The sequence below is a fragment of the Acanthochromis polyacanthus genome, chromosome 21 (assembly GCF_021347895.1).
Source record: "Acanthochromis polyacanthus isolate Apoly-LR-REF ecotype Palm Island chromosome 21, KAUST_Apoly_ChrSc, whole genome shotgun sequence".
Lineage (NCBI taxonomy): Eukaryota > Metazoa > Chordata > Actinopteri > Pomacentridae > Acanthochromis > Acanthochromis polyacanthus.
This window is the reverse complement of record NC_067133.1, coordinates 5,572,695-5,600,444: the sequence shown is the minus strand read 5'-3', so window position 1 is coordinate 5,600,444 and position 27,750 is coordinate 5,572,695. Positions and strand designations below refer to the sequence as shown.

The 27,750-nt window shown below is 39.6% G+C and overlaps 1 protein-coding gene across 2 annotated transcripts; it reads right to left on the bottom strand.

Moving 5' to 3' along the window:
• Positions 1-952: 952 nt before the first annotated feature.
• Positions 953-26,002, bottom strand: slc29a4a (solute carrier family 29 member 4a). 2 transcript variants are annotated; one of them, XM_051941111.1, is made up of 11 exons: positions 25,756-26,002; positions 23,475-23,859; positions 19,264-19,395; positions 18,995-19,108; positions 17,908-18,036; positions 15,984-16,058; positions 15,595-15,854; positions 10,070-10,190; positions 9,719-9,906; positions 8,015-8,255; positions 953-6,807 (listed from the first exon to the last, which is right to left on the bottom strand). In XM_051941111.1, the coding sequence occupies exons 2-11, from the start codon at positions 23,707-23,709 to the stop codon at positions 6,662-6,664; spliced, it is 1,641 nt and encodes a 546-aa protein (XP_051797071.1). In that variant the 5' UTR covers positions 23,710-23,859; positions 25,756-26,002; the 3' UTR covers positions 953-6,661. The 2 variants fall into 2 exon arrangements, with proteins under 2 accessions (XP_051797071.1, XP_051797070.1); XM_051941110.1 differs by having other exon boundaries at positions 15,586-15,854; positions 25,756-26,001.
• Between the last annotated feature and the right edge of the window lie 1,748 nt (positions 26,003-27,750).

Here is a 27,750-nt window from a genome sequence, read left to right as displayed (position 1 = left end):
AATTTTAAAAATTAAATACAATTAAATTATATTAAACAGAAAATATTTAATTAGATAATTAAACAGAAGATACAAAACATGTAATTATGAAATTAAACATTTTCAACAAAAATATTAAACATTAAAGATGAAATATTTTAGATAATTAAACATTTAAAAAATACAACTAAACAAGAATATTAAACATAAAAACAAAACATTTAATTAGATTATTAAATCTTTAAAAAGACAAAAATACACGGACCGATTATGTATTGAACCAGTTAACCTCAGCATGTTTTTGTGCTGTGGGAGGAAGCCGGAGTACCTGGAGAAAATCAGGGAGAACATGCAAACTCCATGCAGGAAGATCCCAGACCAGGGCTCTTCTATCTGTGAGGCGAAGGTACTAACCATTTAGCTTCATCTCATTAGTTAATTCCTGCAGGAGCAATTTAGAATCTTGTTCAAAAACACCTCAGCAGTTCAGATGTTTGCTATCATATAAATAAAGAAAGCATTCAGTTTCTTGTGTCTTTATTTTTCTTGGCTGATTCTTCTTCTTCTTGCAGCTCTGATGTTCAAGAAAACTTACAGCCGCTAACAATCCTTCAAACCCTGCAGACGAGAGCTGCTCATGGATCAAACCCCCTTCTAATGTTTCACACAAGTGCAGATAACGCTCAGTGATAAAATTATCAAACATCCCTAATCAAGGCTGGAGTTGTAAAAGCTCAAACTGAATGAGCAGATTCTGTGAGATTTGTGGTTCTATGCTGCAGATCTGTTCAGCTCACAGCTGTTTAAACTGGGAAAAAAATGCCACAATCTGGTCGCTTCCTATTCCTGTTTTGACAGACACAAAGAAAGGAGCTCTGATCTGAATCGTAAGATGTGAATAAAGTCTTTCTTCTGCCACGTGAATATACAATAGCAAAAAATAGCAACAACACACAGACGCAGCAGGCAAACATGTAAACAACTGTTTTATTGAGCGTTGCTGATGTCGGGCCCGAACACACTGTTTAGAGAAAATCCAGGTTTTTTGATCAAAAAAAAAGAAAAGAAATTCTAATAAATACAGTTTCCGTTATTGTGACTTGACATTTTTTCACTTTTTTTCTTAGAGCTTTACATTTTAGAGGATGATGCTAGTTAATATTAGGCTAATATTAGTATAAAAAATGTAAGTAATTAAATATTAAGAGCAGAAATTTGCATCCAGTCCTGATTGACATCAGATTCTGAAACCAGGAATTAAACAGTAAAATAAGCTAAACCGTTTAGCATGAAAACATGATTAAACACTCAAACTTTATGTAAATATATCACCAGCAAAAAGATTAAATTTATTTCACTGCACCAAATTCTTCATTTGGTCCTTCGTAAGGATCCGCAAAGCTCTTAAACTACTCTTTTTTTCCACAAATGTCATCTGTAAAATATATTACAGTGGATTTTGTTTTGTTTTTTACAGTATTTACACAGTAATTGTATGTAACATTTCACAGTATGCAGTCACATGTTCAGTCTAAAATAGTATAAAATGGAGAAATTCTTTGCTGTTAGTGGCGAGAAAATGAGCATTATCACAGCCTTTAAAAACAGAAAGTGGAAGTCACACAGCAGGCTGGCAGATATCACAACTTCAGAGTGTTTTTTAACATGTCAGTGTGTTTCCATGTAGATGTGAACATCATTCCACTCTACAGTCACTTTCTATCTTCCGTCAGAAGCAAAAAACACTCTCCTTATAAGTACATTTAGTCTCTGCTGCACAATTTTCTCTAATTAAAATTAATTTCTGCCTCTTATTTTATGTGCTTTCTTGACACTTTTCTCTTTTAGGCTCTGTCTTTGTCAAAGCAATCAGTCAGCATCAGTCTGTAATTTCAGCTGATCTCCGTCATCGTAACTCATTTTGAAAACGTGTCAGCTCCAACCAAAAATATGTCAATGAAATGATGAATGAGTGTGAATACAGTTGTTCTTACAGCAGGTTATTAATAAGGTTAGTGATAAAGTGATTGTGGTCATAATTCATTTTCTCCACTGTGTAGAGATTATTCCACTGACACATAACTATGTTTTCAAGAAAGTTCCACTTGATAAACAGCTCTTCTCCATTGCTGCTCTTTTTTTAGAGGTATCATTAGTTGCAACAGTGAATTAGTTGCTTTCTACATTTATTCACTTTCCTGTAGAGGGATAGATGTGTGAGGTAAATACGAAACTGGAAATGGGACCAAGTTAGCTTAGCCCAAAGACTGAAAACAGTTAGCCGAACCATCCGAGCCCCAAAACCTGATCACAATTTTGAAAGGCAAGGCTTCTTTTAAAAATAGGATAAAAAATAAAAATTAAAAAGTAAGAAAATGACACCATTTATCAAAACCAAGAGCAGTTTGTCAGATTTTTGACTTCATGATAGTCCTTGAAAATACGTGTGGCAGGTTTAAGACAGAAAAATTAACAAAATCAAAGCTTAAAGTTCTCGCATTTCTTTAAAATTACTTTACGGTACATGTCTCATTTTGAAAAAAAAAATCAGCAAAAAGAAACCATTTGCACCTGAATGTGTAAAAAAAAAAAGCAAAAAATTCTGCCCATGATAAAAAAGCCATAACTGACTAATGTGTGACTAACAGTCACGTGACAAAAATTCAACAACAAAACAGACTGAGAGGAAAATTAATTGCTTAATCGATTTTTCTAAAAATGCAACTTGTGTCTGTTCAGATTCGTAGTCAGCCGGGTCATGGTAAGAGCTTCAGTCGAAGACAACTGAGTCTTATTTACTGGATGTAGTTTGTGGATATAAGCCTGTCATTGGCCGATAATCTCAGTCGGTATTCTCCTGTCTTACGCTACCGCTGTGTCACAATTTTGTTCACCTCAGGAAACAACAACAAATTGCAGGCTGAAACCTACAGCACTGAAAAGGTTTAATCACTATGCTGTTTTCCCTGCATGTAAATGTTCCATCACAATTCCAGATCTTGCCTTTTTGAGTGAACGCCTAAAGTGTATTCTTCAACTCAACTCCGTTCACAATGACTTTGACTGGTTTAAAGAAACCAGAGTCTTTTCCCCCCTACAGCAGAATAACATTGTAGTGCGGCTAGACCGGCAAAGTGAGACTAAAGACAACTGGACTTTCTCAGTTCTGATGGATTGCAGACACCATATTTCAGGTACTTAACCCATCAGACATAACATTATGACCACCTGTCTAATATTGTGTTGGTCCCCCTGATGTCATCAAAAATAATCTGAACCATTGGACATGGACAAGAGGACCTCTCAGGGTGTCTTATGTGGACAGGAAGTTGGCAGGGGATCCTTTGAGTGCTCTGGGTTGTGCAGTGGGGTCTCTGGGAATCAAATTTGTTCCATTGCATCCTGTTGATGATTGATCAGAATGCTCTAGGAAGTTTGATAGTCAAATCAACATCTTGGGCTATTGTCGTGTTCCTCAATGTGTTCCTGATTGTTTAATGTTTTTTCGATGTGCTGGGGTAGGCCCGTGACATTTAGAATTTCTACCTGCAGGAAGGAGTGTGTTTGTTCTGGGACAATGTTCATTTGGATGTCTAAATCTCATCAACACGGATGCCAAAATCCAGGGTTTTCCAGCAGAACACCACATAGTACCAATATGATCGATGTTATTCACTTCACCTGTCAGTGGTCATAATGTTGTGGATGATCAGCGTCCAACACACTATTATGATCTCTACTAACACACAAGTCATCCCTTTCCTAACCCACAACCATTTGAGTCATGTAAGTCTTGGGTCTTTAACAGGTCATTAGCCATGTGATTTTGGGGGGGTGAGAATCAACAGATGGGACCTTCCATCAGTCACTTAGACCTGAGGAAGCCTCATAGATGAAAATAAAATGTCTTCAAGAACCAAAAAAGAATTCCAGCTGCCTTCTTCTTAAGCATTTAAGAAACGCAACATGGTTCAAAAAAGGTACACAAAGGAAAAAGTTGTCAGCAAGTTGTTGGAAGATGCATTCAGTGTGGACAAACAAAACATCTTTCTAGAGTTGATGTGCGGAGTAGTGTGAAAAAAGCCTTGTTTGTAGAGGTGGTAAAAGTGGTATGGTGAGCCCCCTCTTTTCAAGCATTGATAACATCCATGAGCAAGTGAAGAAATGTTGTAAACGTTGATTCCATTTTTTGTTTTAAGTTTTGTAGAACATAATCTAAGAAAATCTAATTCAGTCTGTATTTTCCTATTATTTATGGTATTATAAGAGTGTCATACTGCTTTTGGACTCCCTCTATCTATGGTTGTGCTGTTTCCATGTAGGTGGACGACTTTATACCGCCGTGAAAAATGAGCCCACAGTGAGTAAAAGCCTTGATGTGGGATTGGGCTCAGCTCAAAGTAAAACTCGGAATTGGCTAGCTGTTTTCTCTCTCTACACGAAGCTGACTGATTGCTAGTTTCATGGTTACACAAACAAGAGATTGGTATTTCTGTCTAACTCTCAGCAAGAAAGTGAATCTCCCAGCACGTCATGAGGTATGAATTTAACATAAATGCTTTCTTTGGAGAGTCTTTTCTCCTCTCAGAATGGCTGCAGCTTTTACCAGAGAGTAAGAAATGGAAGGAAATAGACTTTTCGTGTCCTTTAATGACACGTTTGATCAAAAATAACTAAAAACACCTTCAAGCTGCACAGCTCGCTGAGAGGCCTCAGGAAATGTGGTGCCCTCAGCTCAGCGGGACATACATACAGTAATGAGGTCAGCTCCCTAATGGCACCAGACCATTCTTCAAACCGTGCCGACTTTAGGCTCGATTCAGGCAGCCGCTTACATTATACAGAGCACTTCGTGGATTCTACGCTGAGGCTTGTTTTTGTTCATAATGTATAAACCGTGAACTCTCCTCTTCACTGAAAAATCCAACACGGAGGAACTAAGAACCTGTGGACGCTGCGGAAATAAATATCACCGATCAGTTTGTCTAAATAAAGCTACAAAAGATACGATTCTGATCTTTTCTAGAGGCTTTGCATTAGTGAAAATAAAAGCTCTTTACTGCTTTGAGTGCATTTCATTCTGTATATTTACAACTTTACATTCACTCTTTTTTTTCCAGCCAATAACACTTCATCATTACAGGCAGACGTTTTGGCACTAATTGTTTTTCTCCCTCACATCCTGCATTGTTACATAGACGTTAAACACAGACACTGTTCAGAAGGACACAAAGGAGACACGAACCATTTCAGGAAAAAAAAAAAAACCTACAGCAAGACACAGCCATTATTACTCCACCTCCTCTGGGAAATTTATACCAACATTGTTTTTTTTTTTATCCATCAGAGGCTGGAAGGACTGACGTAAAACCCACAGAACAGACAGAAATCTGCCTATTCTGTCCTTGTTTTCACATTTATACCTTATACTGCAAATTGATTGGACAATTTTAACGAGGGAAGCCAATCAAGGAGCAGTTATGATATAATGGGATGACATTTGTACAGTATTTTAGATGACAGAAAAGGAAAACAACAAAAAAAGTGGCTTTCCAAGTACTAATTCCATGTGATGCTGTTCACTGTTGAGTTATCTTGTTAGATGCTAAAATTGGAATTCGCTCTTGTTCCTTTTACTTTAAAACTTCATATTTTTTGCCCACTCTTCAATTGTGAGTCAGAAATGTTTCCAATCAACCATCAGTTGGTATTATATAAAACTTACTACGACCAGGTAAAGTCTATGATTGACCCTTAAATAAGATCAAGGCCATTTGGAAAATTTTGTCCCCATGTCCGGACTTCCAAAATGAGCCAGATGAGGTGATTTACCATCTGATAAGGATGTCTAATGGGAAGGTTCTCCTGGCACGTCCAACTTTGAGGAGACCAAGAAATCACTGAATGGATTAGATATCTCATCTGGCCTGGGAACACCCCATTATCCCCAAGGATGAGCTGGAAAGCCTGCTGCCACCTCAACCTGACCCTAATTAATGGCTAATATGTACTGTAATGGGTCAGAAGAGTGTCTTTGGATGTCATTTTCAGACTTATTGTATCCTTTACATACCATATATTCCATCAGACTCATAAACATGGCACATTACAGAAGATTACAACTATATAACTTCCATTTTTGATGGAAAAGTAACTACATTCAGATAAATTTGGTAACGGTACCCAAATAAAATAAATGGAACTCTTTGTCCAAAAATACCACCTCTATACCCTGAATAGCAAGAGTTCTGAGGAATCATGAAATGTGACATATGTGACCGAAGACACAAGGTCTCCTTTGAAACCATAAGCTGTTCCCTCCCTGCAGGAAAAATATCACTTGACTTTACACTGTACAAATGTCAGACGATCTGTTGGCACATATGCAGACAGTAATTTCACCGCGCGGCACTCAGAGGACTTATGTCGGCCCGCTGGCAGATGCACAGCTCCTGCTCCACTCCTTCAGGGGATTTCATCACAGCAGACGTTTGAAAGTCACCAAGCTGGACAACGACAGGGTGGATAAATCTGAGTTTTTTTAGTTTCACATACTCCAATGCTAAATGCCAGTTTTTGTTTCCGTTTTTTTGTCCCGTACGCTGCAAGTGTGAATGGCTGGTCGTGCTGCGTTATGTATTACGTCCATTGCGTGCATCTGTTTTTTAAGTTATGTAGACGTTCAGTACCCTGTAGCGTTGGCAGGTGTGCGTACGTTGAGCGTAGAGAAGCTGCTTCCTGTTGCTGGAGCGGTGAAGCTGTAAACTGCATACGCCACAGCGGAGCCAACCATCAAGCCCGTCATGTAGGAGACTGTCATGGTATTCCCTGCAGAGAGACAGACAGAGCGGTGACGACTGAGGAGAGAAACAGCTTGGTATTCTGCCTGCAGACAATATGGTGGACGGACAACAACAAATGGTCAGGTGAAATAGTAGAAAATGTCAAACCACTGTGCTACTTTTGGATCTTCTAATGAAAAAAACACCAAAACTTCTGATAGAATGTCTTTTTTGTTCCAAAGTTTTCATTTCTTTCAGGCTTACGTTAAGATATCTAGCATGTTTTGGGTTAGATTAACGTCTTTTTTTCAAGTAATACGTCAACAAGATGCTAAAAAAATGATATTTATCAATCAGTTCTGTATTTATAAAATGCCAGAGATATTTTTTAAAAAGAGCAACAAATACAGGTGTCACATAATTTCTCCTTCCTGTAGTATTTGCAAAAGGCTTCCCTAAGCTAGTAGAGCGTTACAACTGGGCAGGACCAGCTCACTGACTGTTTATCAGAAGGAAAGTCAGGTCAAAAGTTATTCTAAGGTACAACAAAAGAGGCAACCTTGTTCCCACAAAATTATTTTCCTACACAAGTAAACTGCATTTCCACTTACATTCTAAGATAAATTTATTTCCCTGTCAGATTTGTTTGCAGCGTATTAGACTTGTGTTTCTAATCCACATATCTTCCCTGTTGCTTTTATTGCTTTACTGTTGTTGCTTTTTAGCCGATCAATCATATATTTGATGGGACGGGACCTGACCTGTCACTCTGGTAACGAAGAATAACCTTCAAACTTGGTAAAGGAGTCTAACCAAGATAATATTTGGTCCCTAAACTTACCTTAGCTACTAATGTGTAAAAGTGCTAAATAAAATATGACATTTTCCCAAACCTAACCACACAATTTCAGTTCAACAACCTGACCTAAAAGAAGGAGACCAAAACTAAACGACTGAAAATGTCTGACTATCCTTCATCCCTCGGAGTACAGAAACTCTGTTCTCCTTTGCAAAAGTCCAGCCACTGACTTCCTCCTATAACTTCCCAGCAGTGAATGATTCTTTTATAAAGTTTTTTTTGTTGTTACTTTTCCAAGAATCAATAGATTTACAGCTTGATGTGCTATTTTAGGACCTGTTTCACATTTCACAATGAGACTGAGAGGAAAAAAAAATAAATCCTTAATGTGCTCTAAAGCTAATGAACCATCCATCCCTGCATACAGTCAGTTACCATAAGGTGTAAAGCTCACCTGCCAACTCCCTCTGTTCAGGCGGCACTTTGCCAGCAGCCTGAATCATCGGCACGGACCCAAAATACCCATTGGTGACTCCCATGAGGAGGGAGAAGAGGCACGGCCAGGCGGGGTGGGACAGCGTTGGGGCGCTGGCCGGGTAAACACACATGACAAACAGAGGGATGAAGACCACCCTCAGGCAGGAGAAGAAGAGCAGGCGACCTCCGGACCAGTCGTACGGCAGCGCAGCCAGGATCTGAGGAGACAGCGGGGCTTTCAGTTTTGTTAAAATCAAGGGCAAAACCTAACTAAAATGCTGATATGTATCCTTCTAAATATTAAGCCCTGTTGTTCAGCATCTCTACAGCTTGGAGTACCACTGAAGGAAGCAGGGAACATTACAAATCTTTTTATTCCGCTCTGTTCTTTCCTTCTGTCTCTTATCATGACTTTGTGTTTGTTTTACCTCTAAGCCACTTTCATTTTCTCTTTCCCATTTTCTATTTAACTACTTCTCTACTTCTTGACCACTTTCTTTTCTAACATTTCATCACTTCGACAAGGACAAAGTCAAAGCCTGCAATCATAACACCTTTCACAAAATAAAGGGTTTTTTTACCTTCCAAGTTAAAAATTACAACCTAAGGACTCCGGATATTTTTTTAATTTCTGAGTATTCGCACAAAACCTTTGAGCTGAGTGTAATAATCTAAAAAATATACCAGACATTTTTGCAAATAAACCCTAGAAAGTGTAGAATTATAGAGGAATTATTCTCATTCTCACTTGGATTATAAAAAAATCCCAGTTAACCCAGTATATTTTATACTAGAAGGTTGATGTAAGAAGTAAATGTCAATACCATAGATATTGATGTAAGAACTTGAGGGATTTTGGTTATTATCAAGAAAACCATCAAAAATGTCTAAATATCAGCTCTTAAATGAAACTCTCATGAGCTAACCTGGCAATAGCCAGATTAATAATTGTGTAGTACTTGATAGTACTCCACAATATCAATCTGGGACCGCTCCATGTAAATCCGTTCGGAGGAAAGAGGCACGGATTGGACAATGCAACAGTATGTCCCGCCTCTGACAGGTTTGTTTTTAGCCAATCGCGGGATCTTCACAATGAGCGGAGCCAATTGGTAGATTAAACTCTTACCAAAACCCGTAGGTAAAAAAGCACAAACATCTTTACCATCCAGAAATGCGCAAAGCGCCTCTCGTTGTTCTTCCTTCAAAGAAGCGATAGGAGATTCAGCTAAAACTGACTTAATAGCAGCATCTACACGATCGTTGTCCTCCGTTGCCATGTTTGTTTTGATCTACTGGCGCTTGGTGTCGTCTTCACACCCGGATATCCCGCCCCACACACGAATACTGCTGTGTGATTGGCCCGAACCAACTTGGTTCTGTACGAACAGTGAAAGCAGGAGCGGAGCAAGATGGTTTCTTGAGAGATTTGTGAACTCACAAATATCGCGAGAAATCAACTTGCTGGCAAGGTTACTCATGAGCTATTTTTGTTGTTATCATTATATTTGTCCAAACAAATGTACCTTTAGTGGTACCACGCATGAAAATGAACAAGAAATTGAAGAAAACAAGGGTGGTCTCATCATTTCGTCCATGACTCTCTACTGTTTTCACTCCGTAATGCATTTACGTCTTTCGTTTTGTTCGTACGTGACAGTTTCAAAAGCTTGCAGCTGACCTTGCCGACAAAGTCTGACATGTTAAAGGTGGCCATGATGAGGATCGGGAGCCATTCCCCTAAGGTGTCGTTTCGTATCTCAGACTCCAGTCCAGGAAACAGACACAGAGTGATGCTGTAGGTCACGGCTATAGACAGCATGTAGGCCCAGATCACGCGGGACACCACGTAGCGATGCAGGATCATGTCTGGTGAGAGAAAACAAACACACGAAGGACGGTGTTTACACATCTAATGATTCACTTGAGCCAGTCAGATCACCCATCAGGGGATGCATTTACATTTCAGAGCCATCTGTTCGACTCAGAAGGTAATTGAGCAGCAAGTGGACAAGATTATAAGACAGAGTACCGCGGACACCAGGCCAGCTTTTCCTTATCTTGGCTTTTGGGGCGTCAAATCGTACATAGGTACCGCCGACAAAGTCCTCGAGGCCTTCTTCTGTGGTGGATGTTCCTGTCCCACCGTTTCCCTGAAGAGACAAGCAGAAAGACTTTAATCTTTTTAATAGAACAAATAGATTAGAGAGCATCTGATGAGTTCAGTTCCTCAATGGTTGAAAACTGTATTGGACTGTATTAATTATGAATAAACTACCAGTCAGAAGTTTGAACACATCTTCTCATTCAACACTATATTGTAGATTAACACTTTTTGTTTACAACATAATTCCATATGTATTCTTATACAGGACAGGTCTGTCTTGAGAATGAGACCTCGTGTCTCAATGAAATTAGCTGTATGAATAAAGGCTAAATTTAACCCTCGTGTCGTCCTGCGGGTCAAAATTGACCCGGTTTAAAGTTTGAAAATGTGGAAAAAAATACATTTTCACAGTGAAACTTCTGATGTCCACATTTTCAACATTCTTGGTAAAATTTTTAACATTTTTTAGTGGAAAAAAAAGAAATGCCAAAAATGTTTCTTTAAGAACATTCACATAAAAATCAACCAAAATCCAGCGAAATTCGCTGGATTTTGGTTGATTTTTATGTGAATGTTCTTAAAGAAAATATTACAAGTTTAACTGACATATATGTAATCATTTTAGATATTTTTAGGATTTTTTTGGAAGATTTTTACTCATTTTTTGAAAATATTTACAAGAATTTTCTTGCCAGATTTGGGGGATTTTTTTTAAAATAAAAATTTTAAGGAAAACTTTGAAGGAATTATTGGAATTTTCATCCTGGGGGTTTTGCAAATTTTCAGAAATTTGGGAAATTTTTTTGCTGAATTTTTGGATTTTTTTTTCAGACAGAGAAACAATATTTTTTGGTGCCTGTAAATGAGGACAACAGGAGGATTTTAAAAAAACGTCTTCAGCATTAATCTCCAAAGTACAAAATAATTAAATAAAAACCACTGAATGAAAAGATGTGTCTAAACTTTTGACTGTTAGTGTATAAGATGTTAAAAAAAAAAAAAACATGATGTTGTTGCTTGTTTCCAACATTTTCAATGTCAGTTTTTAAGGACATTAACAGTTCATTAAGAAAACACTAGAGGTAGCCATCACATCGTAAATAAATACATTCAGCTGCAATGGTTTGACCTTTATCTTTACTGTTTCTTTGTTTTTTTTTAAAAATTAATATGGCTTCCTGGATACATGACATCATCTTTTAATGCCAGCGCTTATTAGAGACGATGGTTGTGAGCAGCAGCAGATTGATGCGATGATGTCAGGGAGACTGCAGAGTGGCTGAGGACACACACACACACACACACACACACACACACACACACACACACACACACACACACACACACACACACACACACACACACACACACACACACACACACACACACACACACACAGATCCATTAGCTGATTAGGAGGACTTGCGGGCCAGAAGGCACCACTATTCTTGATTATCCCCATAATATAGAGCGCTGCCTTCGTTTCCCCCGGCAACCAGAACAAAGAGCTGCCAGAGAAAGCCCCCCAGACACAGAACACAACGCACACTACGGTGAAACACCAGGGAACGTCGATCATACACTTGTCTTGAGTGTAGCGGCGCACAAATGCAAACATGCACACATTTAAAGATGACAGCCTGAGGTGCTGTATCCTCCTTTAAAGGCTTTGAACAAACACACATAGACACACACAAACACACACACACACACACACAAACACACACATAGACACACACAAACACACACAATGTGATGAGGAATATTAGTTCTGTGTCTTCTAGCTACAAAGAGCTGCTTCAAGCACGACTACAAATTGGATTTACCTCCTCCCTTGTCATTTTTCTGTCATTTTGCTTCTCTCATTGTCTTGACTGGTCTCCTGCTCTTATAGCCTCCCTCCTCAATTTCCTTTTCTGTTTCTCTCATTTTCTTAAATGTTCTTTCCTCTCTTTGCCTCTCAGCGTCGTGACTCGCATTTTCTAGGCCTCAACTTCTCTCTGACTTTTATTTAAATCACCCACACTTGTCTCCATCCCTGCATACCTAAATCTAATAACCCCACCCAAAATCCTCTGCTCTTTCTCTGCAACATTTTTTTTTCTCTAAGTGGCAGCCAGAAAGCTTAAATAAATCATCCCGCTTTTTAAAAACACACCCAGCCCTCACAGTGCTTGTGCGCACACTCACACAGACGGGAAACACGACCGCACACACTTCTCATAAAAATCTACAAGGAAGTGAAGCTGCTGATTACCTCCCTGTGCATTAACTGTTTATGAGGGGTTTAATGAATGAAGCACTTACAGGAAAGTTTAATTTAAAAAAAGCTGTTGGTTGTTTCTCTAAGTTTAACTTGAAAAATCTAGAAAATATTGAAACTACTAAATCACAAACTGTAAAATATTAAATTTAAGCGAGGTACTTAATAGATGACTTGATTTGGAGTGGTAAAGTGAGATTTGGGACATTTACTGATTAGTATAATTGTGGGACTTTTTGTATCAAAGTTGACATTTTTGCTGTTTTCAGGTCTAAAATCAACAAACACCACATTGGAATTTTTACAGAAAGATTCTTCTAAATATTAATGTCCACATTTTCAACATTTTTGGGAACATCCAGCGAATTTCGCTGGATTTTGGTGGATTTTTTTGTGAATGTTCTTAAAGAAAATATCAGAAGTTGAATCACTTTAGATATTTTTAAGCTTTTTTAGGAAGATTTTTACTCATTTTTGAAAATATTTATGAGAATTTTCTTGTCAAGATTGGGTGACTTTTTTCAAATAAAACTTTTCAGGGAAACTTTTAAGAAATTATTGGAATTCTCTTCCTGAAGGTTTTGGAAATTTTCAGAAATTTGGAGAGTTTTTTTTTGTTTTTTTTTGCTGAATTTTGGAATTTTTTCCAACAAGGAAACTATATATTTTTTGTTGCCCATAAACGAGGACAACGGGAGGGTTAAAAAGTGACACAATTGTTGGCATCCCAGAAAAAAAAATCTTTGCTGTCCTAGAAGACATAAAAAACAGAACTACAGGCTTTTTGGAATGTGTTCAGAATGTAATTGATATTTTGGCGCATTTTAGGAGAAGCAAGGTGGTGGAAATGTGACAGTTCAGGGTTGCATCACTGCTTCAGGGACTGGGCAGCTGGCAGTCATTGATTCAACTGTGAATTCTGCATCATTTTAAAGCACACTATTGGATAATTTGAGGCCATCTGTTCGAACGCTGAAGTTGAGCCTAAAGAGGACCTTTCAACAGGATACCGATCTTAAGCACACAGCAGATCCACCAAGGTATGGGTTATGGAAAGGCCAAGTCAAAGCCCAGATTCAAATCCCATTAAAATAATGCGGTTTGGATATCAAGGAGCCACTCCATGCATGTAACCTTTCAAACACCTCAAAATTGAAGCGATTTTGGAGGATAAGTGCCCAAAATTTCAGCAAGCTGATGTCACAGACTAACAGGCAATCATGCAAAACACCCACAACAAGTGCTAAAAGAGGCTCCTTTTCTCCCCCACAAGAATCCGTCTACATCTACTGGTGTTTTTTTGTTGAATAAATCACTGAAAAGGCAAATGCTCCTTGTGTGTCTGTTTCAGAAGACGATGCTGCTGTCATGCCCTCAGGTTTCTGCCTGCAGTCAGTTTCTCTCCTCCTTCCTGCGTCTGTGTGTCTTTGTGTTTGATTGCAGGAGTGGAGGCAGGTGGGCTGCAGTTTGAGCTAAAGCCTCAGCAGCTGCACTTCATCAGGATCATCGAGCTGCTTTTCTAACACTCTGCTGTGTCCTCTGCCTTTTGCCAGAACCAACGCTCTGCTTATGCATTCTACAGATGTGCCAGCTTCTGTTCCCTGGACTCCTCTTTGCCCTGCTTTGCCAGGACTGCACCGATGTATCATTCTGCTTTAGGGGAAAAATGCTCTGGCTTGGTGGTATGTGTATAAATGAAGGATGCAGCTTTGGTGTTCCTTCAAAATCCTCGAATGGATAATTCATACCGACAGGAGCAACCTATGGCAGGCTCATACCTACAGAATAGATCCAGTAAGACGAGCCTATCTGTGACATGTGCCTTAGTTTTCATACTACATAAAAGGGTCCATATATAACTGTGGGACTTTTTGTAACATAGTTGACATTTTTGCTGTTTTCAGGCCTAAAATCAACATGGCCGCCTGTAACCAAACACCACATGGCATTTTTACACAAAGATTCTTCTAAATATTATATACACAATTGAGTAAAATTGAAAGTTATTTATAAAGATATTGTAGTAAACCTGTTGACATGCCATAAATCCACACCTGACTCACACACTACTTTATATTAAATAACTCAGAAAGCCTTGGAGTCTTCCAGTCTTTTCTTCAGGAGGAAATGACATCATGTGGAGCAGGTCATGTGATCTGGAATCAACACACTTCCTGGAGAGGTGTTATTTTCCATATAAAATTTGATATATTGCCAAAAAAAGAAACATCTGTCATGAGTATCTCAATATAATAAAAAGAGCACAATCAAAAGAATTTTGGAATAAGCTCATTTTATTACCGTTTAGCTAATTAGAAAGTGGTTGCTATTAAATTGGGATGATTATTTAGTTGACAATTTAGTGATATCCAGTCATTTTTTATTAATAAATGATTGTTTCCATAATGAATAATAATGGGATTTGTAAGGACATGATCATAATGAACATAAAGAAACATTACTTCTTCTTTTTACTTTTAGTTAAAATGTATCCAAGATATATCCCATGGACTTCAAAAGTCCCAAAATATTTTATTTATTAAGCACTGTAACAATAAGGCAATAAGGGCAATAAATCATTGTTCAGTCAGGGCTGTCTTAGTCTGCTGTAATGTCACACCTCCTCAAAAAACTGAGATCCCTTTGAACGTGCTCAGATCAAACAGCCAACCAAGACCAGCAAACTCCAGTCATACAAGCAGTTCTCTAAGACTGTACTTGAGCAATGTTTGGAGCTAAATCTCTACCAAAGTAAACATGCTAACATACAGATAATCCTATTGTTTATGTGATGTGCATATGAATAGTGTGTGTCATAAAGACAAACAGTCTTATGAGTGGTAGAAAAATGGTACTTTTGACCTGATGGTGGCACCAAAGTCACTAGGATCACATGTCTGAACAAAAATCTGTAGTTCTTGAGATAGTTCAGCTTGGACCAAAGTGGCAACTGATCAAGTCTGCTAGTATGGTTTTGTTAATTGTCAGAAATTTGGTGATTTTTTTTTTTGCTGATTTTTTTGGATTTTTTCAGACATTTTTCAGAAACAACATTTTTGGTGCCTGCAAATGAAGACAACAGGAGGTTTAAAAAAACATTAATTTTGTTCACTGTCAACACACACACACACACACACACACACATTAAATAAAATTAGGAAACTATCCACAGACTTACAAATCTTACTTCCTCTGCAGTGACGTCGTGGTGAACCTTGTATCCGGTCCCGTTGTCCCGTGGGTCATGACATTTTCCGGGGCCTTTGCCCTGGGCGCTGCTGGTGTAATAGCGGACAAATCGTGAGCGGCGGACCAGCAGGTGAAGCAGGAAACACAGCATTTCCATGCTGATGGAGACGAGGAAGAAGATGAGTGTGTTTTTCTTGTCGTCAGTGATCAGCAGCTTGGTGAAGATGCGAGACAAGGAGATAATCACTCCAGCTGTACCTGAGGAGGTTGGTGGACAGGAGGAGGAGGAAAAGGTACACGAGAAAGATGAAGGGTGATGAGGACAAAGAATGGCAGCATAGACAGGGCTGCGTGTGCACAACTCTTTGTCTTTCTGAGTGCACTTACTCTCTCCAGTCATCACCCCCTGTGTGTACCTCTTGGGCAGCATCCCCATGTAACCATAGAAACTGGACTGCTGCACTGGGGATGGAGGAGGAGGTGGTTATCAGAGCAAACAGAGACATTCAGTCAACAGTGCAACAACACAATTTATATAGAGGTGCTATTTCCTGAACTTCACACGCCACTCGAGAGACGATGCTCTGACCTCCAGACCAACGCTAATTAAACTGTTACTACAGCAGCTGAAAGCTCCGTTTTCACACTCTGTAACACAGAAGAACTGCCACACTGAAGTCATTAGCAGCAGCCGTGAACTGAAGCCGCTACCAGGGCTGTTTGTCCTGACAGCACTGACACATGTTTAGTTAGCATTCATTAGCCACGTGACAAAAGGATTCTCTGTGTAGCTGTTTACACACAAAAAAAGAGAAATCTTTGACTATTTAACTGCTGAATGTTCCATAGTGCTCTCCAGCTAGTTGTAAGCTTTCTATGTCTGCTGTTTGGTGCTGAATAGGGATTATGCAGAGTGTTTTTCAAACCATTTTTACTGAAACGGCTAAGGTATTTTCAGACATTGGATATGGAGCATTACTGCTTCGTCACCTCTTATATTTGATAAACAGGCAATACTGTATGGAATCCCATGAGTGCCATAATAAAAGGTAAGTCAGTTTAAAAATAAGGAAGCAAATGTGTAATTATAAAGAGGATTAAATAAAAAAGCAATAAATAAATCTGTTAAAAAATAAGGAAATGTGTAAATATGAAGATGAATAAATATTAAAAAATTAATAAATCTGTTTGAAAAAGGAAATAAATGTGTAAAAATAAAGACGAAGAACAGTAAAATAAAAAACTATGGAAATAAAGGTAAATTTTGTCTTTGCTTTTCCCATTTCCCTTTGTTTTTTCCATTTTTTTCCAGGTATTGACTATCCAACCTGGACAGAAAGCCCTGCCCAAAGTCATTTGATTGACAGCTCAGTCCATCAAGTAAAAGCAAAGGCAAAAAGGAAAAACAAAGGAAAAAGGGAAAAGCAAAAGCAAAATTTACCATTTAGTTCTTAATTTTGTGGTTCTTAGAGATTGGATGTATCGTGCCAAGAGATATGGACACATCTGTGCACCAACTGATGGGAGAACTAAGTCTAAACCACGGTTCATCCCCACCTTTAGCCAACCACATTTCAATATTTGAATTATATTTGTCTGTTATAACCAATCACATTTCACCATACAGATTTTATCCTTTTCTGGGAGACTGTTCCAAACAGAAAAGATCTTTGTACGAGATTCTTTTAAGACACTGAAATTAGAAAATAAACAGCTTGATTGGAGACAAATAGTTTGTCTTCTATCTCAAAAAACGAACACATTCAACACTGGAGATGCTCATATGGGTCCCGCTGCTCAAAGAAAACACTCCCACAAACAGCTGGAAGCAACAGCCTAAACTTCAGCTCCTGTAAATTTTGTAGGTTAACTTGAATATTAAGTTTTTACTGGTGAGTCTCATTACAGATTTTCTCAGTCACTTTGGTACATTTCTCAGATCAGAATTGAAATTCTCATAGCTACCTGTTCAAACTTCACATCATTGTGTCACTTGTGCACATCAAAAAAGCAGTTTCTCATTTCTTTGAACAAGTTTGGTGATCCGTTACATTCTCTGCCTTCAATCTAGTTAGATTTTACAAATGTCAAATTGTTGAGCAAAATAAATGAGAGGGGTGTTTTGTGGTTCATGGCAGCAAACGGTGTGCTATGCTATGATGTTTTTGGATCAATATTGGCGCTGAAATATGGAAAAAGTCTTCTCTAAATCACTTCACACAACTCAAAGTACACTGTGATCTTGCGAGCGATAATGAAATGTTTCTCGGTTTGACTGACGAATCAGGAGAATCTTTAAAAAGAGTATTACCTGTACATCCAAAGGCAACCACTCCCACCGACACCAGGTTGATGATATAAGCCTGCCTGGTGGTGAACTTCTCCAGCCAGACGTCAAACACGCTGACGAAGACCAGCGGCCCCAAAGCTAGGATGTAACCTGCAGAGAAAGCGACAGACGGAGACGTCACTGATCCAGGTTGTGTTCTGACTGCGTGACTCGACACATATTTGACAGGACCAGCATGAGAAACGCCACTCCAAGTTTATTAACTCCAGAGACGAGCTCCCGCACAGACAACACACTTCAAAAGACATGTCCTCAAGGATGCAGGCAGAGCTATTTTAAGCTGCAGAGAGTACTGTGGTGAAGCCTCGCCCTTAAATGCATGATGTATGTGTGGAGATATCGAACTACTCCTCAGGGACATACATTTTTAAAGAGGTTTTTTTTCCCTCAAAGATTTTTATTTCATATTGGACAGGCTGAAGAGCTTTAATACTTTTAAATTAATCTCCGATATCACTGCAAAGACATGTAGGAGCTTTAAAAAAAACAGCTTGTGAATAAATAATCTGGGCCACGTTTAAATCTATCCAGTAGCTCAAACTTATCAATTCAAATCGGTCTGAATGTGCATGTTTAGTACATCTGAGCGGTTTATTTACCAAGCATAGCGAGTTCACTCTAAAAGTGTTTTTTTAAAATTGAGGAATATGCAAAAAGGAAAAGGAAAAACATAGTCGGCCTCTTGAAAGGCAGCCTCTTGTGAATTCACAGTCTTCGGCAAAGTTTGTTTAAAACAGTTTATGAAGAAAAAAACACCACAGGATCGTGAAGTATATGTATTTTCCTCTTTCTCTGAAAAACATCCTTCCATTTTTGCTCTGTGGGTTCTGCTCTAATGGGACTTGAGGTTCCCAAGGATGGATGGATGGATGGATGGATGAATGGACGGATGGACGGAGGGATAGATGATAGATGGATAGATGGATAGATGGACTTTACTAATCCCAAGGGAAATCCAAAAGGTCATTATTAAAGTCAGAGAAGTTTTCTTGGAGAACATTTTGCTTTTTTTCCAATGACAGCTCTATCTGGTTCCCCTCTCACTTACCTACAGTGATCCTGGTGTGCATGCTGAGTCTCTCCACCAACACGTTGTTGAGGATGACAGCCAAGAGAGCCACCAAGATGTACGTAAGACTCATGTCAAACACTATGGACGTCCCTGGAAGACACGTAAAAGCGTGACTTCTGAGTGGAATCTCCTTTGTATTGGACGTACAGCACTTTCTTTTAATCTGTGGTTGTTTAAAGTGCTATATAAATAAAGTTGGATTGGATGTAACGTATGGGTTTGTTCATACTCATGCGTATTTATACCTTTAAACTTGTGGTGCAGGTAGTCCACTTCAGTGATGAAACTGTTGTAGGGAAGCAGGAAACCCACTCCAGCCATTAGCATTGCAAAGTAGATGCCATGGTAACGGTCGTCGGGGATCGGTTCCTCGAAGTCTGAGCGGCAAAGAGGGAGTGAAGGGTTAGGGAATTAAAGCAGTATGGAATAACGGTCAGACTACGGGGATGCAGGTGACTTTGAAACATCTAAATTAGGACTGAAGCAGAGGCAGTAAAGCTAATCGGGATGGATGAAGCGGCGGCAGCACTGATGCAGTGGAAGTCTTCGTTCCTCTTGTGTTGGGAAAAGATCGATGGGAGGAATTTGCTGATTATGTACTAGCAGTCCAGACAGTTTCAAATGAAGACCTGGACTGCTGTATTTCGCGGCCGATTTGGTTTCACGGGAAAAGTGTCAGGAGCAGTTACTTTATATAACACTTTATAATCCCTTTCTAATCCTGTAAGCCCACTAATAACAGCTCCAAATGATTTCTGAGCATTCAGATTTTGCAGCAGCCTGAAGGGAATAAATACTTCTCGCTGTTGTATCAAGTTACCACTTTATCGCTAAGGTAGCAGTGATTAACCCTCCTGTTCTCTTCATTTACAGGCACCAAAAAATATTGTTTCCTTGTCTGAAAAAAATCCAAAAATTCAGCCAAACAATTCCCCAAATTTCTGAAAATTTACAAAACCTTCAGGAAGAAAATCCCCCCCCAAAAAATTCCCTTAAAAGTCTTATTTTAAAAAAAAAGTTGCCCAAATTTGGCAAGAAAATTTGTTTAAATCGTTTCAAAAATGAGTGAAAATCTTCCAAAAAAATCCTAAAAATATCTAAAGTGATTACATATATATCAGTAAAACTTCTAATATTTTCTTTCAGAACATTCACAAAAAATCAACCAAAATCCAGTGAATTTTGCTGGATTTTGGTTGATTTGTTTGGTGAATGTTCTTAAAAAATATTTTTTTTAACATTTCTTTTTTTCCACCAAGAAATTTTCAAAAAATTCCCCAAAATATTGAAAATGTGAACATTAGAAGTTTCGCTATGAAAACATTTTTTTTCCACATTTTCAAAGTTCAAAACGGGTCAATTTTACCTGCACGACCACAGCTTCATTGCAGGTTCACGACTGTAATAACACACTAGGATGAATTCAACTTTTGAGGCAGCCACAGCTTCCACATCTCTGCATCTTGCCTTTTCTTTGAGGAAAAAGCGGTCTCTGTGGATATTGTATTCTCTGTTTTGTTGACTGTACACTAGGTATGAAGATTGACAGCTACAGGGAAGAAGGGAGGGCAGGATATAGAAACAGCAGCAGAAGATGAGCAAGGAGCAAACAAAGAGATGGGAAGAAGAGAAAAGGCTTCTGCCTATCCAGGGCTCTGGCTGTGCATCCTTGGTCACTCCTGATCTGATTAACTCGGCCTTTGTGCAACCTGTGTAACCAGGCAACACAGCAATTTTCTGTTAACAGGCCGCCTCCTGTGTTTTACATACACTTCCCTTTTTTTCTCTTCCTGCCACTGCTTCTATTCTCTCCCACCTCCACCAGCATCTGTAAACACCCATCACAAATCTTGACACCATTCAATTATCCTGACTTATTGTTCACACAAAATGTAAAAAATAAAAATAAAAACAATAATTAGAAATCCGCCACTGTGGAGATTAGTTTCTTGGATGTTCTTTTTACTGCGATGAAATAAAAACAGCAAGAACATTGCAGCATCATTTTCCATTTCTAAAACCCTTCTTCCAGCTGAAAATAGCAGCTTAGCTTCCTGATGTTTGCGCTGATCCCCACCAGCTTAAATGTTGCTTTTCATTCATATTATTTGAACACCTGCTGGGTTGTTGTCCTTCTTTCAAACACAGTGTCGGTTTCATCACGTCATACAAAGACGTTGTTTACTTAGTGTTAGCTGTCTACCATTCATGGTCCTGGCTGTGGTGATGGGAAATGATTGGAAAACAGTACGGCTCCTGTAACTCATCTAAAAAAAAAAAAAACATCCTGTCTCAGAGTGCGGCTGATAAACTGGTCCATACACTGTTACTTCTGCTCTGGACTATTGTAATTCATTACTATCAGAAAAGCCTCCAGTTGATCCAAAATGCTGCATCCAGAGTTCTGAAATGAACCAGTAAGACAGATCATATTTCCCTAATATGACCCTCTCTTCACTGGCGGCCTGTAAAATCCTGCTCTTCATATGCTTTTCATCTCCTAACTCCATCAAACCTTAACAACCCTATTGTACTATATTATCCTAACAAAGCGCTGGACTCTTGGAGAAGAGCCTTTTAGTTAGATGTGGAATCAGCTTCCACTTTGGGTTCAGGAGGCAGATATCCTCTTTACTTAAGAGTAAGCTCAAAACTTTCTTTAACTTATAGTAAAGGCTCCTTAGGTGACCCTGAACCATCCATTTTTTATGCTGCTATAGGCAGAGACCTCCAATGACGCACTGAGCACTTTCCACTCTCTATAATAGCTTTATGTTCTTCTCTCTCCTGTTGTTTCTGTTTTCTAATCTGTCTGGGTATCTCTTACTGCAGAGTTGCACATTTCTGGAGTTGCCGTTCTCACTAACTCCCCCAGTAGTCACTGTTCACTTACACGTAGTCTGTCTTCTCCCTGCTACCCTCACCCCAACAGGTCCTCGCAGACGACATCCTCCCTGAGCTTGGTTCTGCCGGAGTTTTTTTCCTTCCACTCTTGCCAAGTGCTGCTTAAAGGAGTTTCTGTCTATAATACACTGCCTGGCCAAAAAAAGTTGCATTTCTAATATTTCATTGGACCGCCTTTAGCTTTGAGTCACTATTTCGCCATGGCATCATTTCAATAAGCTTCTGCAATGTCACAGCACTTATTTCTGTCCAGAGTTGCATTCATTTTCTACCAAGATCTCATATTGATGATGGGAGAGTTGGACCACTATGGAAACTCTTCTCTAGAACATCCCAAAGATTCTCAACAGGGCTGAGGTCTGGACTCTGTGGAGGACAATCCATCTCATTCTTCCTGATCCACTCATTCTCAATGTGAGCCCCATGAATCCTAGCATCTTCATCTTGGAACATGCCCATGTCATCAGAGAAGAAAAACTCCATTAGATGGAAAGACCTGGTCATTCAGTATCATCATGTAGTTAACTGACCTCATTCTTTGGGAACATAACGTTGCTGAACCTGACCAACCCTGGATCATAACCCTAACCCTCACAGGTTGGTAGGCACTAGACATAATGAGAGCATCATTTCATCTACCTCTCTTCTTACCCTGATGCCCCCATCACTTTGGAACAGGGGAAAACTCCTTCAAGATGATGGTTCACGACTATCCTTCAGGTTTTAATAAAGTGTTGGACGGTTCTTAACCGGATTATAGTAGTTTCAGAATCTCCTTAGTTGTTTTCTTTGCTTGATGTAGGCCTTGATGTTGACCCTTCTGAGACAGATTAACATCCTTTCCATGATCACAGGATATGTCTTGGATGTTGTATCCATGACATATCCTGTTCCAACATGGTTGTTTAATAAATGAATCAGCTAGGGTTAAATAAGTTGTTGCAGCTGAAACATATTAATCACTGCAGTAATTATCCAATGGAAGGCTCTTACCTATTTGCTGAGTTAAACCCAGCTGGTGACTTTTTCTTTGACCAGGCAGTGTACAATATTCTAAGATCTTCACCTTACTATGTGAGCTGCCTTGAGATGACTTATGTTGTGAACTGGAGCTATATAAATGCGACTTAACAGAACTGAGTTGTCTATTAGATAAAAGACAGGGATATTTTAAAAATTGAAAAAAAAATTCAGGGCTTTTTTTACAAGAAAATGTGTTATTGTTCCAGCACCCTCCAAAAAGCATGATATTTTCATTTAACAATTTGAGTTAGTCTAGCTTTGAGTTTGGTCTGAAGGTGCAGCCAGAAGCTTAGATATTTATAGAATGTGACTCCACAGGCCACTTCTACCTGTATAAATACTTTGTTTTCCTTGGGTTTGGAGGTAGAGGGAATTATCAAAGGATATTAATTCTTGTGCACTTCCTTTTACTTTTTAATGGCCTGCTCTTGATACAGCTGCCTCTTTTCTCCCTTATTTGTTCCATGCCTCTGTCTTCATGAATATTACAGCACATACTCACACACAGATGAAACAAAAACTCACTCACCGGGCTCGGACAAAGCCAGCACTCCTCGCTCCGGGGCGTCTTTACTGATCTCCTCCTCCTCCAGCTGGTATGAGTCGAAGCTGTAGCTCTGCACCACGCCGCTCTCTCTTCCCTCTCTCCAGCCTTCCCTCCCTGCATCCCTCCAGCCAGCTCTTCCTCCATCCCTCCACACATCCCTCTCCTCGGGCGTCTGGGCCGGCGTGGGCCTGCGACGCTCTGCGCCCACCAAACTCATCCTGGCACTCGAAGTACAGATGCGAACAAGCACACACCGCAAGGTCCTCTCGACTAGACGAGCTACACACTCTTGTGAGCGCGCATGCTAAACACGACGCCAGCAACACACTCTGGGAAAGGTGCAGGAGGCCTTCTGATGGTGGAGGATCTGCAGGGGGAGACAACAGGAGACGGGACTAAAATGTGAAAGAAAAGCTAGAGGTGGAATAAAAACATCAAGCTGTCAGTGTCAAGGTTAGACACTCCAAAGAAACACAGTCTGCTGTGTGTGTGTTTGTGTGTGTGTTGACATTTCAGAGGCATATTAATGAGGGAAACAGAGTGACAAAGGATGCATGACTGAGTTACAGAAAAGGTAAGTAAAAAATCAACTGACACTGCAATACATACTGCAGAAATGCACAAGAGAAGGGAAAGAAGGGGAAATCTATTAGTCGACTGACAGAAAATGAGTCAACTTTGGTGATCAAGTACTAGTTAAAGTCATTTATCAAACAAAAATACCACATACACCACTGCTTAAAAGTTTTTCATGAAAACTCACATATGCACAGGAGGGAGAAAATACAAATTCCATGCAGAAAGAACCCAGGGTGGGACATGAACCAGGATCTTCTAGCTGTGAGGTGACAGTACTAACCAACGATCCACTGTGCAGCCTGGAATCAGGCAGTGCTGTCATATTTAAAACAAATCATTTGGTCTACAAAATATCAGAAAATAGTGAAAGATGCACAAGTTGACAATGTTCTAATGGCTCAGTTGCCCCTGATTAAGGCTTTCAGCCAAAAACACACTGGTATCTGCCACGTTTTACGCTTATTAGAATTACATGCCAAGACTCTGAGTGCCTTGGATTTTTTTTTTATACTGTTATGGGGTTTTTTCTGACTGTTCAACATCCCCAGCCCTTAAAATTTTCAATTTACAATAACATAAATGAATCACCTCAGCCTTCCCCTAATTTATATGCCCTTATGTATTCCAAACACATCTCTTTGGGTCTTCTTTGTGTCATTACAGCGGCTGAATCGTGGCTCATTCCGTCAACAGGGAACAGTTGAGTCAATTTTAAAAGCTGGATCAATACAAATGGATATTGACATGGTTCTGTAAGCAAGCACACACAACAAAAAGCACCAAATAATTGGACACACTTTTGGTGGAGGCACAAACACTTGAGGACCTGCAGAGAGCTGCCACTAGGAGCCAAACAAGTCGCCACATCAGCCCTGTGGCCCCGAGGCCTGCCTCTCACCTCTCATGCCCTGCAGCTGTGATTTCACTTCTGGCCCATAATATGAAGCCACTGAGCGCTTTGTTTTCAGCCTGTGATCCTATTTTAAACCCAGGCTGTCTGAAAACCACCGGGAACAGATGATGTAAGGAGGTTTATCATGTCTGTAACATCCTGTGGCTGCAGAGAAACAGGTGACTAAATAGAAGGCACAAAGCAGTGAAAGCGCAGCTTAATGAGTGGTATAAAAAGCCTGTGTGGATGTTGCAAATCTCTAATAATGATGGCTGTTCTGTGGCGTGTAAGAGCCGTGTTCTGCACAGTTTCCATGTCCAGACTTGAGGCGGCGCTCGCAGCCCTCCTCGTCCAAATTAAAAGGACGCTGCCAGCGACCATAATTGAATTACAGTCTAATATCACGCTGCAGTTTGTTCCCATAAATGAGCAAAATCACCCTATTTTACATCCGCAGCAGATTGCATGCCCGGAAAGGAAATCTTTGCTTTTGGAAACGCGTAGGACTCCAAATCCGGCGTGTTTTTCTTGTTAGATGCGTGCGTAAATTCAAAATTTCTTTTTATCAAAGGCAAAAAACAAATAAACAAAAAACAGGACAGTGGAGCAGAGGATGATACACACATGATCATCTCGGTTCTTGCTTTTAAAATCAACATGAAAACCATCACAATGAAGTCCAACAAGCTTTACATGTCGCTTTTATGCAGCTCTTTGTATTTTTCCTCTACGGTCACCGCGTTTTAAATGGAAAACAGAACACTAACAACAGGTTATTAATGGCCCCTTTACCTCCAGTGTTTCCCCTCTCTCTCTCTCGTTCTCTCTCTCTTTCTCGTGTGTTTCCTCCAGAAGCAGAAGCGAAGTCCTTCCTGCAGGATCCTGAAGGAGATCTGAGCCGGATCTGGTGCCTCCTCAGCCCGTTTCCATCAGACAGAAGGGAAGCCCCGGTGCCGTCCTGCGTGCGCTCCTAACTCACCATCCAGCAGCGGGGAAGAAAAGGGAGTGCGGATGGATGAATGAGGAGGACGGCGGAGGGGGGGTGGAGGCGGTTGGAGGAGGAGGAGGAGGAGGAGGAGGAGGAGGGGGACGTGTTGCCTCTGGCTGTTCATCTTTTGCAATTGGTCTTTTCAACAAAAAAAGCAGAGCATGCATGTGGAACGACTTATTTTTCATGCGTAGTACCGTTCTTACACCGTTTCAGGCAGGCTTTAAATAATTGAGAGTATTTTTTATTTGTAAGCCGCAGAAAGTTGATCAAACTAGACATATACCTTTAATTTTAAAGTACAGTGCATGCAAATGGAAGTGGCTGAAGTGATCCACAGTCATCTCGTTTTATTAGAAAGAGAATTCAAATGTCACAGCACTCAGGTGGGGATGATATAAAACAACATCGAATAGGAGTAGCTATTTTAAGAAAAGTTAAATCAGTTCAAGTTTATATGATTGATTGGTGTCTATATTTTCGTGTCATGCACACCAGAGTGCCCTATATATATATATATATATATATATATATATATATGTGTGTGTGTGTATATATACAACAAAAATATAAACACAACACTTTTGTTTTTGCTCCCATTTTTTATGAGATGAACTCAAAGATCTAAAACTTTTTCCACATACACAATATCACCATCCCTCATAATCCATCCCATCTCATAGGTGTGCCATATCAAGATGCTGATTAGACACCATGATTAGTGCACAGGTGTGCCTTAGACTGCCCACAATAAAAGGCCACTCTGAAAGGTGCATATATATATATATATATATATATATATATATATATACACACATACTATATTGCGATTTCTGATTCGGGTTTCTCTATTGTCGCTTCCATCTTCCATTTGTTTTGATGGTCTTGTTTTCCTTTGTTTCCATGATGTGTGAATTACAAAGCATATAAATGAGACGAATGGTGACAGAAAATGAAAACAGAACAGGGGGAAAAAAACGTTGTTGTAAAATGTACACACAAACACAACGCTGGCACCAGGCTCCTGTGACTGACAGTTCTATCAGTTCAGCTCAATATGCTAATGCTTTGTAATTGGCAGGGGCTCTGTCATATTGCACACCCCCACCGCTGCCAGAGAGGAGTCCAGCCAGACGTGAATCAGTTAATGATATAGCTGTCTAGTTAGGTGGACTGTCAGTACAGCACAAGAGACCCACAAGCTGCTACTGAGGCTGCACTGCAGAATGTCTGAGATACAGATTAATGCTTTGAATGCTTGCATAAATCACCTGTAATGTTTGCTCAATATTACAGAGTTAATCTTTAATATTATCAGCATTATGCAGAAGGTTCATCCAGTCATGGTCATGAATTCGTTTTTTAGTGAAGTTTTTGTTCATGGCTTCATTTCCAAATACTGATCTTCTGCAGAGAGCATTCGCTTGGATATTTCGGATTTCTACTTTTGATCTTGTCCTGGTACGTACCGTGCAGACCGTGGCAGATTAATTCAGAAAGCGTACACCAATCACTGTTGCTTTTTAAAGGCATGTTTTTGCCAAACTGTGGTGGAGCCAAACCATTTCATTTATCTATTTTTTCCCACCAATTCACTGTAGGCCAAATAAACATTTATCATTGGTCACTCACTCTAATGACTTGTTTATGCGGGCAAGACTGCCATGCTTCTTTGCCGTGCTTTGGCTGCAGGTTCTGGTTCAGTTTGTATCACTTGTTTCCAGAACTTTTCAGTCTTTAACGTAAAAATCCATACAAACAGACTGTGCATTTACATCTATACAACATGGCCGCCTATA